This window comes from Anomaloglossus baeobatrachus, chromosome 6 (assembly GCF_048569485.1).
Source record: "Anomaloglossus baeobatrachus isolate aAnoBae1 chromosome 6, aAnoBae1.hap1, whole genome shotgun sequence".
NCBI classification, from domain to species: domain Eukaryota; kingdom Metazoa; phylum Chordata; class Amphibia; order Anura; family Aromobatidae; genus Anomaloglossus; species Anomaloglossus baeobatrachus.
Genome location: NC_134358.1, coordinates 258,578,702 through 258,592,640, shown reverse-complemented (window position 1 = coordinate 258,592,640; position 13,939 = coordinate 258,578,702). Strand labels below are relative to the sequence as shown.

Sequence of the window (13,939 nt, the reverse complement as noted above, 5' to 3'; positions counted from 1 at the left end):
TTTCAGTTGACAGGTAGATGTGCCTACCAGTTATTATGCCCCTGGCAACACTAAAAAAACCACTCTGTCAAAATGCTAACATCAGGGCAAGCCATCACCTCCAAGGTGTAGAGGGACCGTTCATGCCACATGTCCAGCTTAGATACCCAATGGTTGTATGGCACAGAGGAATAATGAAAGATGCTGGTTCAGTCAGCTATGCACTCCTTCACCACCTTCTAAAATGTTTCCCTCCTTTTCAAGGAACTATGACCTCTGTCTCTAGGCAGCCTTGTCAGATGTGAAATGTTTTACAAATTGTTCTACTAGAGCCTTCTGATATTGCACCATTTTATTAGCCCTCTCTGCCACATGACCGAGAGATGGAAAGTTCTTCTTGTAGAATGGGTCAAGAAAGGTGAACAACCAGTAATTAGTGTTGGCCAAAATGTGTATAACGCGATGGTCATGGGAAAAGCAGCGAGACATAGAGTCAGCCATGTGTGCCAGACTCCCAACAGGCAATACTTACCTGTACCCACCAGGAGGATGATTTTCCATCTCCTCCTCCCTCTCCTCCTCCTCTTCAGCCCATCCACACTGAACAGATGGGATGAAGCTGGTGTCAGTAGTACCGTCTGTAGTGTAGGTAACCATTTCCTGTTCCTCATCCACCTCCTCCACCTCAGTCTCCTCCTCCTCATTATCAGAAAGTCCACTCTGAAAATATGAAATGAGGCTGAGGTAGGGTAGTATCACCCTGTGTATTTTCTTACTCCATTTCCTCCTGGTCCACATGCAAAGCTTCCTCTTTATTTGTCCGCAGCAGGCATTTAAGTAGACACAGAAGCGGGATGATTACACTAATTATGGCATCATCACTACTCGGCATCTTGGTTGATTCCTCAAAGTTTTGTGGAACTTCAAAGATGCTAGACATCCCTTGCCACTCGTCAGTTCCAATATGAGGACAGGCATGTTGTAGCTAGCATTCAACTACTGCCCTTTGCTGCTCCCAAAGCCTTGCCAAAATTTGTAGGGTGGAGTTCCAGCACGTGAGCATGTTGCACACCAGTCAGTAAGATGGCACTTGCATGCACTGATGCAGCACTGCCAGACTGGCAATAGCTGTAACTGACTTGCAAAAATGGGCATACCTTCACAAGCAGCTTAGGCAAATCTGGGTAGGTTTTTTCGAGACCGCTGACCCACTAAGTTTAGCTTGTGGGCCAGACATGGTATATGTGAGAGCTTGCCAAGCTTCAGAGCCGCCACAGATATGGCCATATCACACACAACCATGCCTGGTTGTAGGTTCAGCGACAAGAGCCCTGTGATATATTGTGATAGCTTTCCACAACTCTGTGTGCTGCTTTTCACCTAAATAAATTAGTTTCAGCTGAGCCTGTTGCCACTTCACTGAGGCAGTACTGCAATGCTTACAGCTTGCAACTGGTATGGACAACGTGCTCTGAGTTGACAATTGCTATATGGAAGTTGAGGAGGAGGCGGTGCAAGAACTGGTGTATGAGGTGGAGGAAACCCTGATGGGACTAAGGCCCAAAGTCCTCTGCGTCAGTAGCACGTGGGCAATCCTAGAGTCTGACTCGGTCCCGACTTCCATAAGGTTCACCCAGTGTGCCGTCAAGGAAATGTAGCATTCCTGGCCACAAGCAAAGGTGTAATGACAGGTGCAGGATGAGAGGCATCTGTGTCTGCGTCCTGGACAGGGGACTGGCAAGCACATATCACTGATTGTGTACCCAGGCGTTCAGCCCACTTAGTTGAGTGCTTTAATGACATGTGTCTAAATATGCTGGTGGGGGTCACACTGCTAGTGTTCAGGTCCCTGGTAATCTTGGTATGGCACAGGTTGAAAATTACCATTCTTTTCTGTCCACATTTTCTTAAAAAAAAGTGCCAGACTAGGGAACATCTAACCCTTGGCTTGAGAACTTGCTACGTGTGGGTACTATGGTGAACAGTAAACCGCCTTCTGTATTACATGTAAGAGGCATAAACTATATGCATGTTTTCTTTTTAGGTACATTTCAAACCTTTCCTGACAATTCCATTAATAATGATACAAAGCTTATAGTTATTAATACAGCTTATTTATCAGCCAACTGGACACAGAGCTTTCCGTGGGTCAAAACTGAGAATGAATCATTTACTCTGAGCACTGTGAGTAATATCCGATAATATCTGTAAACTGCACCTGTTTCAATGGGGACACACTGTATATTCTGCTGTTGGAGGAAAGTACAGAAGGGGAAATTGTATCAATTCAACTATATTTTTGTATTTTCAGTATTTTTTTAACTCTCAGATTTCAGACTTTTCTATAATCTTAAAGAGGACCAACTACCAGGACTGTCTGAAATATAGGCAAATAAAGTTTGTGAAATGCACTGTTATTTGATGAGAGGTGCAATGAAATATCTAATAGGTGGTGTGGTTTTGCTCATTATTCCCGCCCCTGTCTGCTGCCTGTACTTCCTCCCCCTGTCCTTCTTCCCTCCCTCCTCCCCTCTAAAAACAGAGACAGGGGGAGGAAGGACAGGCAGGCAGACGGGGGCAGGAATAACTATCAAAACCCGTCCCACCTATTAGATATTCTGTAGCTGCTATCAATCAAATAACAATGCATTTCACAAATTTACTTGCCTGTATTTCAGAAAGTATACATCCGATCTCACAACTAAAGGTATGTATAGAATCAGCATGATAGCTCCAGTATAGCACTGGCTTTAGGTTATATATGAAAATCCTGGTGATTGGTTCTCTTTAACCGGTTAACCTATTTGTAGAGAAGTAAAGTCTTCTAAACAAACACTCAAGTAAAATATACAGACAGAACTGAAAAAAGAAACAAGTGTCTCTACTATATTTATTAATACAATAAAAATTCCTTTTTTATACTTTTGAACTTATGACAGAACCTGACAGTGTACTGTAAATATACTCTATATTCACCTGTCTATATCTATCCCTTTTAGAATGAAACAGTGTATACACAGCTGATGTGTGTAGAAGGCAGTTTTAACATCCGTGAAATAAAGGATGAAATGCTAAGCATTATTGAGCTTCCATATGGAAAAAATAAAAATCTGCGTATGTATGTCATACTACCAGATACTTACGATGGTATAGAAAAGGTAAGCGAATATATGATGTATCAATATGAAACCACTGACAGATAAAGTGCATATCATTGATTATTTGGTTGAATGCGGCTCGCTACCATTTCTCAGAGCTGAATGTGGCTCACAACTGTCTCTCAGAGTTGAATGTAGCTCACGACCATCTCTCAGACCTGAATATGGCTCGCAACTGTCTCTCAAACCGGATTGTGGCTTTCACAGTAAGGGGTACTTTACATGCTGCGACATCGCTGCCGAAATATCGTAGGGGTCACGTCGTTAGTGATGCACATCCGGCGCCGGTAGCGACATCGTAGCGTGTAATACAAATGAGCGACTATCAACGAGCGCAAAAAGGTGAAAAATCGTTGCTCGTTGACACGTCGTTCATTTCCATAATATCGGTGCTACTGCATGTACGATGTTGTTTGTCGTTCCTGCGGCATGTGACGCTGCTGGAACGACAAACATCTCCTTAACTCTGGCAATGAGAGAGAAAGCAGGTGGGCGGCATGTTCCAGCCGCTCATCTCCTCCCCTCCTTTTCTATTGGGCGGCGATTCAGTGACGCTGCTGTGACGTCGCTGTGATGCTGAATGAACTGCCCCCTTAGAAAGGAGGCGGTTCGCCGGTCACAGCGATGTCGCAGAACAGGTATGTGCGTGTAAAGCTGCCGTAGCAATAATGGTTGCTACGGCAGCTATCACCACATATCGCATGTGCGGCGGGGGCGGGTGCTATCGCGCTCGACATCGCTAGCAATCGCTACAATGTCGCAGCGTGTAAAGCCCGCCTTATACTGGTTGGGAACCACTGGGTTAGACTATGCCCAAAACTGTAAGGGGTACAAGCCGATGCTGCGATGCCGAGCGCGATAGTCCCCGCCCCCGTCGCAGCTGCGATATCCTTGTGATAGATGCCGTAGCAAACATTATCGCTACGGCAGCTTCACATGGACTCACCCGCCCTGCGACGTCGCTCTGGCCGGCGACCCGCCTCCTTATTAAGGGGGCGGGTCGTGCGGCGTCACTGCGACGTCACACGGCAGGCGGCCAATAGGAGCGGAGGGGCGGAGATGAGCGGGAAGTAAACATCCCGCCCACCTCCTTCCTTCCGCATATCCTACGGAAGCCGCGGTGATGCCGGTAGGAGATGTTCCTCGCTCCTGCGACTTCACACACAGCGATGTGTGCTGCTGCAGGAGCGAGGAACAACATAGGACCGTCGCGTCAACATAATTATGGATTACGCCGACGCTGCACCGATGATACGATTGCGACGCTTTTGCGCTCGTTAATCGTATCATCTAGGCTTTACACACTACGATGTTGCCTGCGATGCCGGATGTGCGTCACTTTCAATTTGACCCCACCGACATCGCACCTGCAATATCGTAGTGTGCAAAGTACCCCTAAGTCTCATGTGATATTCCTTGCATGCTGTCATTAGCACTTACAAAAAGGGGTTCAAGGAAGGAGAACTTATGAAGAAGTGACAGGGTCATGGCACCCAAGGCTCAGTGAAGCACAGGAAAATCAAAGGCAACTGTTTCTGATATAATCCCATAGAAATTCTGTTGTAGCACAAATTGAAAAATGTAATGCAGGTTATGATAAAAAGGTGTCAACACACAGCATATTACAGCCTGCTATATATGGGTCGGTGTATGTGCAGACTGGTCAGTGTGCCCATGTTTATCCTGAAAAGCAAAATTACAACAATGTTTTGAATTTTTGACTTTCAGGCTCCATATCTCACTATCCGCTATATCTTTCAGCGTGAGACTGCCTTCATTTTAAAGACAATCATCTTGACTATCTCATACATAAATTGAATTTCAACTATTTAGCATATTTGTTACTGTAGCATTGTTACTGTTTTGCTTCTAAAAATCTAAATTTAAATTTTTTATTATTTTGTTAGCATTTTGTAAATCCACCTTTGGCTCTTAGGCTATGTGCGCACGTAGCGATTGTCCCTGCAGAAATTTCAGCAGCGATTTGAACAGCACATGTGCGCTTCAAATCGCTGCAGAAAGAGTCTGTAATGAAAAAAAAAAAAGCCGATTTCATGTGCTCTGCCTGCAGCCCCTCCCATAGACAGAGCGGGGTCTGCATGCAGAGCGCATGAAAGAAGTGACATGTCACTTCTTAGAACGCGCACTTCGGGCAGCAGCCGAAGCGCTGCGCTCTAATACGCCACATGCGCACGGCTCCTGCATAATCTTCATAGATTATGCTGGGGACGCAGGATGCATACAGTTACGCTGCGGTGCAGATCGCAGCGTAACTGCATGCAAATACGCAATGTGCGCACATAGCCTAAACACTGCTTGAATCTTTCTGGGCATACTCTCGATCAGATTTAAGCATGTTTTGACCCAAATCTTATCTCAGGTCTCTTCTACATGTTCCCAATGTTGGTGCATATTAGTCAACACACTTAATTATGTATACAGCTTTTTTTTTTTATCTCTACCAACAAGTGTGCGATTGGGTTGAGGTCAGGGGACTGTGGGGGCCAATCCAGCACCTCTACTTCATTGTCATTAAACCATTCCATTGCCAATCTTTACATATGCTTAAGCTGGGTTCACACTAAGCGACAGCGACAACGACGTCGCTGTTACGTCACCATTTTCGGTGACATAACAGCGACCTTGTAAGTCGCTGTTATGATCGCTGCTTAGCTGTCAAACACAGCAGAAGCAGCGATCATAATGTCGCTGTGCTACATGTGCAGAGAGCAGGGAGCCGCGCTTAGCGCTGGCTCCTTGCTCTCCTAGGTACAGTACACATCGGGTTAATTAACCCGATGTGTGCTGCAGCTACATGTCACAGTGCAGAGAGCAGGGAGCCGCGCGCACTGCTTAGCGCTGGCTCCTTGCTCTCCTTGCTACAGTATACATCGGGTTAATTACCCGATGTGTGCTGCAGCCACATGTGCACAGAGCAGGAGCCGGCACTGGCAGCAAGAGCGGAGGCTGGTAACGAAGGTAAATATCGGGTAACCAGGGAAAGGTCTTCCCTTGGTTACCCGATGTTTACGCTGGTTACAGCTTACCGCAGCTGCCAGTGCCGGCTCCTGCTCGCTTCATTTCGTCGCTCTCTCGCTGTCACACACAGCGATGTGTGTGTCACAGCGGGAGAGTGACGACCAAAAAATGAAGCTGGACATTCAGCAACGACCGGCGACCTCACAGCAGGGGCCAGGTCATTGCTGGATGTCACCCACGGGACGTCGCTGCAACGTCACAGTAAATGGTGACGTAGCAGCGACGTCGTTGTCGTTGTCGCTGTGTGTGACACCAGCTTTAGGATCATTGTCCTGCTGGAACACTATGTTGTCCTTTTCATACCCATTGTACTTGAGTGTACAAAGCAACTCATCTTGTAGGATAATTACTCACATAGTCTATTGACTTTCATCTTATCTCTTCAGATAACCCATTTCCAATCTTCTACTGTTCACTTTTAAATGCCTTTTATGACAATATTGGAGTCGAGGCTTCTTCACTTTTTTTCAGGCCACCATTCCAGACTTAAGTAACGTGTGTTGCATGGTACTTGCATGGACATCTGTGATCTCACTATTTTGAAGCATAGGAGCTACCTTTACTGCCATGTTTCTTGCACCAGAAAGGATAGCCTGGATGTCCACCTGTTGGCTTTTAAATAGCTGGCCAAACTTAATTTCATATTCTTCCAACTGTCATAGCACTCACATGATGCAGTTTGGCAATTTTCTTGGCCAAGAAACCACTATCGATGAGCTGGATGAAGCTGTTTCTCATTTCTTGGGAAATCTTCTTCATGGCTGCTCAAATCGAACCAGTATCATTTCACTCGGGTATCAACCGAACAACACACTGAGTTCTTAGGGAATGTGAGAACATGTTGTAATTTAAAGTATACAGAAAAAAAAAGATTTTTCAAACCCCAGGAGCAAAAAAGTAACAATGCAGTGACATGACCATAATCTGCATAACTAATGATATGCTATATAGTTGCAAGTCAAATTTATGTGATAGCCAAGATGATTGTCTATAAAATTAAAGTAGTTTCACATACAAAGCAGTAGTCAATGGTGAAAGATATACTGACAGAACGCCTTTTAGTCCATGCTCCTGGCAAGATCTAGCAGGCCACCATAGCTGGCAAACCCAGAAGTCATTGTTTAACGTCCGGTTGCCATGACTTCCCTCAACAGTCTGCCATGTAATTGTGTAATTAGGTGGCAGATGGAGCCCTCTTCCACTCCTAGCTTTCTATATGCTGCAATCACTATTGATTGCAACATTTAGGCAGTTAAACAAAGAGAACCTGACAGCAGAAATTTCGCCCAAAACCTAAAAGATTCCAACTCTGCAGCTCCTGGGCTGCATTTTAGCAAGGGTCTGTTATTATTGTACCCCCTGTGAGACCAAAATAAAGACTTTATAAAGTCTTACCTTTTCGTATGGCAATCTTTTTTTATAATCACGAGGGCGGGCTTTCTGGCGTCCATTATTCTCCCTCCTGGTCCTTATTGCTGTCCCCCATCACTCCTTTGCATAGCTGATGATGCCACCCACTGCTCCAGAGGTCCCCGCGCATGCCCATTGCCAGTCTCACGGGACTAAGCACAGTGTGACCGCTGGTGACGTGTGCGCGGGCACGACATTTTGGGCGGCGCTGTGATTTTCATCAGCAAGTACCCGTCCATAATGTTGTGCCCGCGCTTTCCCCTCTGCCTCCACCGTTCTGCACAAGCGCTGGCCATATGACCCCACGTCACCTCTTACCCATCTTTCCCTGGAGCAGGAAATAGATGGGAGGTGACGTGGGCCATATGGCCAGCGCTTGTGCAGAACGGTGGATGCAGAGGGGAAAGCGCGGGCACGACATTATGGGCAGGTACTTGCTGATGAAAATCACAGCGCTGCCCATAATCTCTTGCCTGTGCACACGTCACCAGCGGTCACACTGCTCAGTCCCGTGAGACTGGCACTTGGCATACGCGGGGACCGCTGGAGCAGTGGGCGGAGTCATCAGCTATGCAAAGAAGCGATGGGGGACGGCAATAAGGACCAGAAGGGAGAATAACGGACGCCAGAAGGCCCGCCTCCGTGACTATAAAAAAAGATTGCCATACGAAAAGGTAAGACTTTATAAAGTCTTTATTTTGGTCTCACAGGGGACACAATAATAACAGGAACCTTGCTACAATGCAGCCCAAGAGCTGCAGAGGAGGAATCTTTTAGGTTTTGGGCGAAATTTCTGCTGACAGGTTCCCTTTAAACAACCGGGGGTAGTTTTGGCATTGTCCCTGGCTGTGACACCCGGAGCTTGACTATCACTTAAAGGGAACCTGTCAGCAGAAATTTCCCCTAAAACCTAAAAGATTCACCCCTCTGCAGCTCCTGGGCTGCATTCTAGAAAGGTCCCTGTTATTATTGTGCCCCCTTTCTGACCAAAATACAGAGTTTATAAAGTGGTACCTTTTTGGATTTGGATTCTGTAAATGTGACACGGGGGCGGGCTGCCTGGCGTCCATTATTCTGCCTCCTGCCGCTTTAGGCCGTCCCCCATCACTCCTTTCCATAGCTGTGGACGCATGCCCAGTGCTCATCTCTCGTGGATGAGCACTGTGCCCAGCGTCACCGCTGGTGACGTGCGCGCAGGCTTTAGATTATGGGTGGTGCTGTGATGTTTATTACCAAGCAACCGCCCATAATCGCGGGACCGCGCTTTCCCCCTCGGCGTCCTTCGTTCTGCGCAAGCGCGGTGCTGCTGACCCCACGTCACCTCCTTCCCATCTTGCCCTGAGGCAGGAAATAGATGGGAAGGAGGTGACGTGGGATCGCTGGAGCGTCGCTACACGAGTTGCTGGTGAGCTCACCAGCAACCAGTGACCAGCCCCCAGCGCCGCGTGGCAGATGCTGCGATTGGTAACTAAGGTAAATATCGGGTAACCAACCCGATATTTACCTTGGTTACCAGCGCACGGAGCTACACGTGCAGAGAGCAGGGAGCAGCGCACACTGAGCGTTGGCTCCCTGCTCTCCTAGTTACAGCACACATCGGGTTAATTACCTGATGTGTGCTGCAGCTACATGTGCACAGAGCAGGAGCCGGCACTGACAGTGAGAGCGGCGGAGGCTGGTAACAAAGGTAAATATCGGGTAACCAAGGACAGGGCTTCTTGGTTACCCGATGTTTACTGTGGTTACCAGCCTCCGCAGAAGCCGGCTCCTGCTGCCTGCACATTCAGTTGTTGCTGTCTCGCTGTCACACACAGCGATCTGTGCTTCACAGCGGGACAGCAACAACTAAAAAATGGCCCAGGACATTCAGCAACAACCAACGACCTCACAGCAGGGGCCAGGTTGTTGCTGGATGTCACACACAGCGACATCACTAGCAACATCGCTGCTACGTCACAAAAGTTGTTCGTTAGCAGCGATGTTGCTAGCGATGTTGCTTAGTGTGACGGGGCCTTAAGTCTACATGATCGCAATGACGTAACTATACATTAACTTGTGAGAACCCCTTCTCGTTCATGAAATACAGTTACATTGAAAGTCATAAAGGGGTTAATACAGTATATAGTGCATTTTCTTGTTATATATAGCAAGGTACCGCACCATACATAAGAAGCAGATAGGATGCTAATTAATAAGGGATCAAGCTGTAAATAACTAATGAGGATGCTAAGTAATAAAAGACTGTGCTAAACATAATAGAGGAAACTATGTAATATATATATACAGTGCCTTGCGAAAGTATTCGGCTCCCTTGAAATTTTTAACCTTTTCCCACATTTCAGGCTTCAAACATAAAGACAAAAATTTTAATGTTATGGTGAAGAATCAACAACAAGTGGAACACAATTGTGAAGTTGAACGAAATGTATTGCTTATTTTAAACTTTAGACTTGATTACACACAGGTGGATTATATCTATCATCATCAGTCATTTAGGACAACATTGGATCATTCAGAGATCCTCAATGAACGTCTGGAGTGAATTTGCTGCACTGAAAGTAAAGGGGACCAATAATATTGCATGCCCCAATTTTCAGTTAATTATTTTTTAAAAAAGTTTAAAATAAGCAATAAATTTCGTTCAACTTCACAATTGTGTCCCACTTGTTGTTGATTCTTCACCATAACAATAAAATTTTTATCTTTATGATTGAAGTCTGAAATGTGGGAGAAGGTTGAAAAATTCAAGGGAGCCGAATACTTTCGCAAGGCACTGTATACAGACTCACACAGTAAATATAGTTTCTTGCTTTATCACTATAAAAAGGAGAGGCCCATATAAACTTTTTGCATTGGGGACTCAGCCACCGCTGACTGTGCCAAGAGCACCCACAATGGCATGTAAACATCAAAACTGGACCATGGAGCAATGGTAGAAGTTGACCTGGCTCGATGAACTATCTTTCCAACCATCATTCCTTTTACCTTTGTGAACAGCTGGGTATGTGTGAGTTATAGATGGAAGAGATGGTTTCCTGATGTTAAGTAGAAAGAATACAAACCAGCAGTGATAGTGTTATGATGTTCTATTATTTATTTTGATATTGATCATCTACCTAAACATTGTACAGACCAGAATTCCCAAATCACAATGCACATATTGTTCACAATGGTTTGAATCAGAACCATAGGCCTGTTAATATTGAAAAGTTATGTTAGTAGATAGGAACATGGAGATTTATGGTTTATAATAAAATTAGGTATTGATGTGTAAGTAATTGATATATTGGATTTGTGCCTTCTTTGTCTTAAAATGCACACGCCTTTTGCTACAGTATTAAGTATATACTTTTAAGAACTGTATACACCTTTTTCTGCAGTATGGAGTTTTGTCTAACCATGTAAAAAAGCCTCTACACTATAATTTGGGGCCAGATAGCTAGACCACTCACTGCCTTCTTATCTGGACACCTTCGCATGTCTAGTGCTTTGTAACCAGTTACATGGATTTGCGCTGATGCTTTCTTAAATAAATCCTAACCCCATGCTCCATGAAGAATCGACTACACAGTCTTCTTGTTTGGTAAACGTACTTATTTTCTTACATGGCGAGCCAGCCAGGAGGAACAAAATTTCTAAGACTGCTTCCCAAAGGACCTAAAAAGAAATTTTAGACAAGGAGTCAGGGGCTGGAAATGAAAAAGTGTGGAGCTACGTGGAAGTCACTCAAAAGAAGCCGGCCAGAAAGACAACATATCACGAAGGGCCTCCCAGTCTGCTCAATTTATTATATATACAAAAAACTAAAGACTATAAAAATATATGTGCAACCAAGAAGAAACCTATGTCACTTATCTACAAAAATGTAGAAAAGGAAAAGAGTTGCCACGGTAGGAAAGAGGCTTTAGAAGATGAAACAGAGCAAGCTGGCAAGCATAACGAGAAGGGCTGGGGTGCAATCACACCTGCTACCCTGGGCTATTTATTATACTGTGGTCAGTATATTCTCTTTGTTTGTGGGATCCACTTGGATTTTTATTTATTTATTAAATATTTTATGTATCTCCATTTTCTTATGCCGCCATTTTACAACTTTAGGAGCACTAATTGTGTTATATGCTTATAAATTAAAGGGATTATCTGGCTTATTTTGACTTTTTTATTATTTCCCTATTGGGCTACATTGGGGCAGGTAAGTAGATAGTGACCACTTACCTGCCCTGCTGTCAGCCCCTCTCCCCCGGCTCAGAGCGGTCATGTGACTGCTCCTGCCGCGATTTTGCTGCTTCCGGTCATTTTATGTCAACATGGGCAGGACCATGTTGACATGCAAATCTGGGAACAGCATGTCGCCGCCCTGCTGAGCGGGTACAGTATGTAGAGTCCCCGCCCCCTTTCCTGCAGCCTCCCACACATTCCCCCGCACCCTGTACTCTCCCCGCAACCTCCCGCGGCACTGCTGTGAGGTCCGTGAGTTGAGGGGAGGGGGCTGGCGGGGGCTGTCACGGTATCACCGCCAGCATCGGGCACCGTGCTCGGGATCGCACATTCAAATGTATCGGCATCACAGATGCCGATTGCCGATACATTTGAAAGCACTGATGAGAGGGAGCGCAGCGCTGCTACTCATCACTTCCCATGCAGTCTGTGTCCTGCTCCAGCACCGCGGCTGCCCACACTGCAATGTGTCAGTGTTTGCCAGCCCTCCTGTATCAGCAGCTTCTCGCACTGCAGTGCATGTAGCCGTGGGGATGACGAGCGCTGCTGTCAGGAAGTTAGATGAGATCATTACCTGCTGTGACGATCTCCTGATGTCAGCGCTGTCATTGCCTTCTATGCCCGCCGCTTTCTCACATCACTTCTCGCGGGTGGCCCGAGACTGTCACTAGTGGTGACGTCACGGGCTCCTGTGATTCTTCGCTGAGAACGCGGTGGGCATAGAAGTCAGTGACGGCGCTGACGTCAAGAGATCGTCACAGCAGGTAATGATCTCATCTAACCTCCTGACAGCAGCGCTCGTCATCCCCTGCAGTGACCTGGGCAGTCCTATTGATGTTAGCTCAGGTCACTGCACTGCTCTCCCAGCCAATGGGGAACATTCTGTTCTTCATTGACTGGGACATTGACTATGGTATGGATCGTCGTGGGACCCCCTTATTGGATTACGCCGGACCCAGATTTGATTGTACTTTTCAATAAATTGGTGAAAGAGGGAATGTGTTGGGGAGTGTTTTTTCAAATAAAACTTTTTTTGTTTTCAATTTTTTTTTTTTTTATTACTGACTGGGTTAGTGATGTTGGGTATCTGATAGACGCTTGACATCACTAATCCCAGGGCTTGATGCCAGGTGACATTACACATCTGGCATGAACCCCATATATTACCCCATTTGCCACCACACCAGGGCAATGGGATGAGTTGGGGCAAAGTGCCAGGATTGACACATCTAATGGATGCGCCACTTCTGGGGCAGCTGTAGCCTGCTATTTTTAGGCTTGGGAGTGTTCAATAACAGGGGACCTCCCTAGTCTGAGAATACCAGACCACAGAAGTCTGCTTTACCTTGGCTGGTGATCCAATTTTGTTTTAAATTATTTATTTAATTTAAAATAACAGTGTGGGGTGCCCTCTGTTTTGGATTACCAGCCAAGGTGAAGCTGCCATCTGTGGTTTGCAGGCTGCAGCCATCTGCTTTACCCTAGCTGGCTACAAAAGATAGGGGGGGACCCCACATGTTTTTTTTTAATTATTTATTTATTTTTTAGCTAAATACAATGCTAAGCACCCTTTAGTGTCACATGAAAGTCACTAAAGGGTGCCAGCTTAGAATATGCAGGAAGGTGGGACATTATATATGTCTTTCTCATCTATCTATCTATCTATCTCTCTATCTATCTATCTACCTATCTATTTGTTCATTCATTCATTCATTCATCCCTCTATCTCTCTGTCTATATCTATCTATCTCTATATCTACTCATCTATTTATTTTTCTTGCTGCTTCCATTTTTTGCGGTCCACAAAAAAAACGGAAGGCACACGGATGACACACGGACCGTATACAGAACAGAACGGATGTCACACTGATGCCACACAGATGCATCCGTGAAAAAAACGGACTGTTTTTTGCGGACCGCAAAAACGGAAAGGTCATGTGAATGTTGCCTACATGTGTTCCCTATGGGGCTAGGGGTCGGTACAGAACGATGGTGGGGGGGGGGTTGGTACAGTACAGAGCGCCGTGTGTGTGTGTGTGGGTGTGCAGAGCCCTGTATGGTGTGGGGTGTATAGCCCTATGTCTGTGTGTGGGCTGTTATTTCCAATGCTGTAGTGATGAGAGGTCAGGTGCTGG

At 45.8% G+C, this 13,939-nt stretch overlaps 1 protein-coding gene across 1 annotated transcript in view; it reads left to right on the top strand.

Moving 5' to 3' along the window:
• The window catches only part of LOC142243182 (ovalbumin-related protein Y-like), a 108,560-nt gene that overhangs the window by 88,277 nt on the left and 6,344 nt on the right, over positions 1-13,939 (top strand). The window contains exons 5-6 of the mRNA XM_075314823.1: positions 2,024-2,163; positions 2,979-3,137. Of these exons, the coding sequence (XP_075170938.1) occupies positions 2,024-2,163; positions 2,979-3,137 (299 nt within the window). The remainder of the gene's footprint in view (positions 1-2,023; positions 2,164-2,978; positions 3,138-13,939) is intronic.